General features: G+C 34.1%; 1 protein-coding gene across 1 annotated transcript; it reads left to right on the top strand.

Annotated features, from left to right (window-relative positions):
- Positions 1–4,638: 4,638 nt before the first annotated feature.
- On the top strand, positions 4,639–6,040 carry LOC116012427. Its single transcript, XM_031251962.1, has 2 exons — positions 4,639–4,845; positions 5,466–6,040. The coding sequence occupies exons 1-2, from the start codon at positions 4,639–4,641 to the stop codon at positions 5,841–5,843; spliced, it is 585 nt and encodes a 194-aa protein (XP_031107822.1). The 3' UTR covers positions 5,844–6,040.
- Positions 6,041–7,877: the final 1,837 nt, after the last annotated feature.

The raw sequence follows: 7,877 nt of genomic DNA, 5'->3' as shown, positions 1-7,877 counted from the left end.
CCCCCCCCCTCCCTTTTATACTATTTTGGGGAGCAAAAACCATAGGGGGACCAATGGGCTAAGATACCCAACAAACCATAATTACACACATACCCCCTATCAACCGTCACATTTCTCACCAGTCTACCATATCTCACAAAGAAATTGGAAGACGACAACCTCAATTTCTCACCAACCAATTGACCAAATGACACCACCCATCGGCCAAAAAACAGCTTACCTGTTTGGTGCACCCTAGACTCCATCCCTCCAATATTTACACCTCATTCCCCTAACTCTATTTCTTAGTCTAATTTAGATCCCAAGATCCCTGCTCATGAGCCCCGATTATTCCCTAGACCCAATAGTGCATTTTGAATGCTAGCTTAATAGTGCATTCACAGGTAATTGACAATAATGCACTCGAGATATAAATAGTATACTAACGTGTATGCATTATTAGTTATCCGTAAATGCACCATCAAGCATTTCCAAATATATACGAAAATGTCCCGATTTTTTTTTTCATTTCTATTTTAATTTCTCACCTTCGATTATCCTAAATAAATGAATGAGTTTATTCCACACGTTATCACGAACTTACTAGTTCTTATAGGAACCAACCCCAATATCCATGTCCGAAAGTAGGGTGATATACTCCTAAGTGAAGGCGGGCGAGATGGTCTCAGTAAAATTACTACTACCACATATAACAAGTAATAAGTGGATGAACGGATAGATGCAGGTCGATCGCTGTAACATGTACGTCGTCATCACAACAAGAATAATAAATGATGTTGTGGATATAATACCATCCTATGTACTGTACTCCATGCATCTTCAATTCAATTCAATTCGATCAATTTATTTATAGCAGAGGTAGTTAATGTTACTTATTACTTGAGCTAGCTTGCCAATATAATGGAAATGCATGAATTGCACCATCAATACGACTGCTATTACCAATGTCGTCGCCGTCTACCACCATCATTACCACTAGCTACTACTCAGATCGCCACCTTAACTCATATAACTATGTACGTACCATATATACTTATTATGTACTCCATATATATATATATATAGAGAGAGAGAGAGTGAGAGAGGGGATTAGGATTAGGTGCGAAGAGCATCTCGTGCGAAACTGCGGATAAGTATGATCAATGGTTCTTTAAAAAAATTTAATTCAATACAAAATGTGCACTTGAAGGTCAAAATTCTCCACTTGAAGGCACAAAAATGTGCAATGGAAGCAAGTATGGTACCAAAAAAGGTAGTTATTAAAATTAATTAAGTATTATTGAAGCAATTACTCTACAAATCTTTTGTAAATCTCATTAATTTCATTATTAGAAATTTAATTATACGTTGTTAAAAAAAAAAAAAAAAAAAGTAAAAGATATAAGAAAACTGACCCATAATTGTGCACTTGAAAGAACAAAAATGTGCATTTCAAGGCAAAAAAAAAAAGTGCACTTCAAGGCCAAAAATTATGCACAAAGATGTGCAATTGGTGCAATTTATCGTACCAAAAAGGGGAGTTATATATTCAACTTAAGTGTTAGTGAAGCAATTACATTTACAAATCGTTTGTAAATCTCACAAATTTCATTAGAATTTTAGTTATATATTATTGAAAAGAAGACAAAAGATATAACAAGCATAGGTCCATAATTATGCACTTGAGAACACAAAACTATGTACTTGAAGGCACAAAAATGTGTACTCGAAGGCAAAATTTGTGCACTCAAAGGTACAAAAATGTACACTCAAAGCAAAACTATGTAGTGAGACAAAACATATACACTCGAAGAAGGAAACATATGCACTCGAAGAAAGAAAAATATGCAACCGAAGATAAAGACCACCTGAACTTACTTTGAGTTATTTATCATAATGCCTTTACTTATTTAAAATTTTCACTGTGTTATACGACATCATACGTTATGTTTGGTGGAGTTGTACGTATTTCTTACTTTACCTTACCTGGCCTGCTGAAGTACGTACAACAGAAGAACATATCTCCACTTTAATTAGCATTAATTAGATACACCATGTATTGACGGCATCATACAATTTTCTTATACATATGGTTTATAACATATTGATTGGCTTAATTTCATGGTCAATCAAGACAGGCAAAAGTCCAAGCCTATGCGAGTTAACTCAATAAGTTGGAGAAAACACCCATAAAAGAATAGATCATGTTAAAAATCCTTACAATTATCATTTCTTATTAGTCACTCTTTGACATGCATCATATTTTTATTAGATACATGAATATATTTTTTATTAATTCAGGATGGGGTCAGCTAATTCACTAATAATTTATAAAAATAAATAATTTTTCTTTTTTAATTTGGGGATAACAATTGTAGGGGTGTAATAAAGTATTTTCTTTAAAGAATTTATGAAGGTCAAATCAAGTTATAGATGATGCTAGCTGTGTTTAATTATTGGTCGGTCTAGTGTTGATTATATAGATCATTACCCATATTATACACATTGTTGCAATAATAACCTTTGAGTGGGTCTTAGTGTTCAGCATCATATATTCATATCCTTAACATGCCACTGAACCCGTATATGTAGGAACCATATTTTTATTCTCAAATTTTTATGTACTACCTAAAAGAGAGATGTATGAAAGTTAATAATAATAATAATAATAATGGAAAATTATACTTTTCATCCCCTAAATTAGGGGAGATAGGCTTTTAATTTCATTCATGTTTGCAAAATGTTTTCTTTTTTTGGATGACGATGGACACATATATTGTACTATCTGATTTATGAACTAAACAAACCTGCTTCTGAGTAATAACGTATAAACCACACAAAAGATATAAATGTCATTGGTAAGAGTAAGACCGTGCAACGAGCTCAACCAAAAAGGTGTTAGCAAAATTAAAATTGAACACATGACCTTCTGGTACGAGAATTATGCTCTACCTAAAATGACTTTTTTAACCCCATCCTAATAAAACTCATGGAAGAAACGAAAAGTGACAAACGGCATATATAAGTACGTGAAGGATGAAAAATGTTATTTTTGTATAATTTAGGATAAAAAATTATCAATTTCCCTAATAATAATGATTAAGAAGGTTATTAAAGATGATACTAAAACAAAAGCATAAAACAATAATATATATACTCTAAGCTAGATAGATATGGTACTAACTAGTAACCAGATTGGTATATGTGTATTAGTTAAATGAGATGAGAGTAGATATGCTATTTATGTACGTCTGATGGATGTAATAATGAGGCACCAATTAAGTAGGCAAGTACTAACGCTAAGTAGGGCAAAGAGTAAGGAGGAAGACATGGTCTGTTGCCCCTTACTCCAGGGTGCAGTGCTTATATATGCACACATGACATGAGATTATATATATGTGTGTGTTTAGTATATCCAAGGGGAATTGAAGTGGTGAACGTACATGTACAGTATTTAATTAAACTTTTCCATATCATAATAATTATGGTTGAATGCTTTAAAGTTGATAATTTAGCATTAAATTTTTCCTTTTTATCTCATAGCAAAATATTTAGAGACGAGAAAAAATGCAACTAGTAATAGTAATAGCAAAAGCTAAATTAGTTAGAAACCCTGAAAGAGTAGACAAGTAAGTGGATCATTATTCTCGTATTTAATGGTTACGAGTTTAATGTTTGTCAACATGTACCATCTCAGTTGAGCCTAGGGGTGTAAATGAACCAAGCGGCTCACGAGTCGCTCGGTCAAAGTTTGGCTCGAGCTCGGTCAAATTCAAGCTCGAGCCAAACTCAAGCGGCTCGTTTAATAATCGAGTCGAGTTCGAGCTCTAATGTCTTAGGCTCGTGGCTCGTCGAGCCACTCGTGAGCCCCCCCCCCCCCCCACACACAGACATATATAAAATAGTTTATTTTTAATTGAAATTAAACATGAATTTAAAATCAAACAGGTTAAATTCGAGCTTGAATTCAACCCTAATCGAGCCTTACAACCCTAGTTGAGCCTATCGCAAATGATTTTCCTAGTGTAGTTTATCTTTCCATTATAATGATAATTACGATTTAGTATAGATGCTTGGTTTGATCCATGGACATCACAATAATCTAGTTTTGCACGCAATCCGTCTATAAGTAGTAACATTCCATGGGAATAATCAACCTGAGGTGCCTCGCCCTAATCTAGTTTTGTATTTTATTTCAAATAATAAAATCATATGATACAATTAATTATTTGAATTGATGAGCAAATTAAATATGGGACATTTACATAGAAATGAAATTGTGAAAATTAAAAGAAAAAAGAGAAAATGTTGATAGTTAATGCAAAATAGGAGAGTAGGATTTGGGGCATTAAAGAGAGCTTTAAATGCTAGGGCTGTCCAGCTTTTAATGTGCGTTAAGTTGATGAAGCCCAATTTAAGTAGACACACCATATTGCATGACCACCTGCAATATTTTCACTACTACCACTGTCACTACCCACCTGCTATCCCCTTATTATTAGCTTCAATTTATTAATTATTATAATTCCATTCCGCCAATTCATTTCAATTCTAACTGTACTGCTCCCATCTACTACTATATATACACACTCTTATTCTCTTCTCTTCCTTAGCTTTCTTAATTAGCTTTCATCATATATATCATATAGCATATCCATAATGGAATTCCCAGAACTCTCTTTGAGCCTGGCCGCCAGTAGCAACTTCAACGGCGGCGCCGGTGACAATGCTGCAGATTCCGACCACGATATCAGACTTCCGATGAAGAGAAAGGTTCAAAGCGGCGGCGCCAGTGGCAGTGTTGACCTCCACCAGCCTTGGATGGAACCCCTCCCAGTAGATTGGGAACAATGTCTTGATCTTCAAGTAATTTAACAACTTTTCTTCTTCTTTTTTTTTTTTTTTTTTACCCTTTTTAAATTATAAAGTTATTAACAAAATTAAGTAGTACAAAGTATAAGAAAATTTCATACATATAGTAAGTTTTGAAATTAAGATTCTATTGTGTAGGGCAACATTAATTAGCCAAGTTTTGGTTGTGCATGACAATTTCAACCAAATTAGTTATTTGATCTAATAACTACAAATTTACTTATAATTGGGACCAACTTATAATTGACTATTCAAATAGGATTGTTTCCTGCACGCTTAGCTCACTGGTGCATGCAGTAGACAATATTTGAGAGAAGAGACTAATGTTTGAAACTCGACAGTAACTGTGTAGGGATTATGTTCAAAGTGGACAGATTCATTGTGTTCACCAATATTTGGCCTAATTTGCTGAACCATTAAGTTACCATATGTTTTGTCGAGGGTATGGGACCATGTAGTTGGAGATTCAACTTTTTGAGAGAAGAAATGTGTGTTAGGCACGACCATTAATCCCGCCCAGTGCACCTAAGAATTTTATATATTATATTTTTTTGGGTTTGTATTTGAATTTAATGATTTATGGTGGTGTAATAAATAAATTAAATTGTTTTCAGTCGGGGAGAATGTACTACGTGAACAGGAAAACAATGAAGAAGACATGGGAGTGGCCAAAGGAGCAGAAGCAAGCTCATCATCATAATCAGCTCAACCTCGAACTCAACATCTCAACCAGCGGCGCCGCCCATTCCTACGAAGATCATCGCCACCACAAGAAACACCACCATCCATCATCGCCGCCGCCGTCAAACGGCGGCGCCGGAGGAGGAGAAAACATGATAGCGTTGCCGTGCTCCAATTGCCATCTCCTCGTCATAGTTTCTCAGACCTCCCCGTCTTGCCCTAACTGCAAGTTCGTCCAGTACTCCTCCGCCGCCGGCAACCGCTCGCCGGCTAAGACGTTCCACTCCGGCGGCCTCAGCCTCTTCAACTGAGCGGACGATCGGTACGGTACGGACGACGGGAGAGTAACGTAACGTTAGTTCTATATATATACATACACGTGTTGTACGTATTTTCATTTTAATAGTGTTAGCTAGGTAGCTAGGTAATGTTATTAATGTAGATGCTGTTCCATTTTATCACCTTGCTGCTACAATGTTGTTTTTCATTAATTAATTAATTATTTTAATTTCTAGGTTTTCAAAATTAATTTTTCGAATTCTCCTCAGCTCAATCCTTATAACGTAGATCACGGTCCACCATGCTCATTGTGAATTTTATTCAAATTAGGTATTTGCTGTAGTTATGTACCTTCAGGTTAACTATAAGTACATAATTTGGACCATGAGCCACAATGCTTATCGTGGACACTGATGCATGATATAATTTGTTTCGATCAATATACTCCATGCATGAATTTCAAATTAAAGAAAATATTACTTTGTTTCGATCATTTTTTTAAAATAATACTCATAATTATAATGTTGGAATAAATTAAATGCCAAACTATATGTATATGAATTGATCAAGTTTAGTAAATTAATGAAGGTCGATCATGACAATATCTAGTAAATACAATATTTGTTTTGAGTTGCATTTATTGAAAGTTATAAGTGGAGTAAAATATATATATTTTTTCAAGTCATTAAATTCAAATAAAAAGATAAAATGGAGCAAAATGTGCTCACCTAGCTGGCTGCCTGGCTAGGTGAAAACTTCCAAAGCTGGTAAGTGGATATAAATACATTAGAACTAGAAGTGTCTGCAATACCATGGAGCTAGCATTATTACACCTCGGGTAGTTATGAGGGAAGTAAATGTAAAAGGTAAATACAAAATTAAATAAGATGAATTTATGGTCTCTCTGTCTAAATAAAAAGACTAGTGAGACTCGATCATTGATCCTTTTTTTTTTCAATCGTCACCAATCTTAGTATGATAGTTATGAGGGAACGAAGTAAATGTAAAAGGTAAATAAAAAATTAAATAAGATGAATCCATGGTCTTTCTGTCTAAAAAAAAGAAAAAAAAGATTGGTGAAACTCGATCATTGATTTTTTTTTTTCCAATCGTCATCACCAATCTTAGTATGTAGTTTTTATTACTCAATTTTAATATAATGGTAGTAAAATTGGTTGTCAAGTGTACGGAATTATTTATATGTTCTGTCGTTTATTTCTATAAATCAAAGTTGGTGTGTCGAAGCTAACTCAATTTACTTAGACTTCTAAAGTTGAGTCATGTCAAATGTTCATATACCTTTCGATCAAGATTAGAAATTGTATTATTTACAATAATAATGGTAGTTATGATAGAAGTATATGTGAAAGGAAAAGAGGAAATGTGAAGAGAGTTAATTCTAGCAAAGGTTTATTGGTTTTTGTGACAATTTAAGACTATCATTTTTGCTATTTAACATCATAGACTATAATATTTTAGACACTTTTGATCTTTCCGATGACTTTGCTAGTGAAACTCTATTTTAGGCAAAGATATTTTTGTCTCTTCAATTTTTTTTCAATGAGTTAATTTCAACAGAGGTCCTTTGTCTTTAATGGAAATTTCAAATTTAGTCTCAGACAATTATTTTTGACATTTAACAAATCATGCTATCATATTTTAGACACTTTTGATCATTTCGATGATTTTTTTTCTGTGAAACTCTATTTTAGGCTGGCATTTTCATCCTTTTAATTTTTTTTTATTTTTTAAAGAATTTTGTTGTTTTCTACGTTGGTTTTTTTTTCTCCTTTTCCGATTTTCGTCTTTTCAGTCGTGGATTGCACTATCTCCTTCACTCAACTCTTGTTTTCATCTCCTTCAACTCAACCTTACCCCAAATTACGTGAGGACTTCCGGGTGCAGGAAATAATCATTTTGCAACGCAGTTGGAAAGCTCAGGATGTTGCTACCTGGTCGGATTCAATATGATCACTATTGTTTTAGTCCATGATTCTGTGAATTATCTACTACGGTTGTAGATCCCCCCCCCCCCCCCCCCCCCAAAAAAAAAAAAAAAAAAAAAA

This window comes from Ipomoea triloba, chromosome 1, assembly GCF_003576645.1.
Source record: "Ipomoea triloba cultivar NCNSP0323 chromosome 1, ASM357664v1".
Taxonomy (NCBI): Eukaryota; Viridiplantae; Streptophyta; class Magnoliopsida; order Solanales; family Convolvulaceae; genus Ipomoea; species Ipomoea triloba.
The sequence above is the reverse complement of the archived record's forward strand: the minus strand, read 5'-3'. Positions and strand labels throughout refer to the sequence as shown.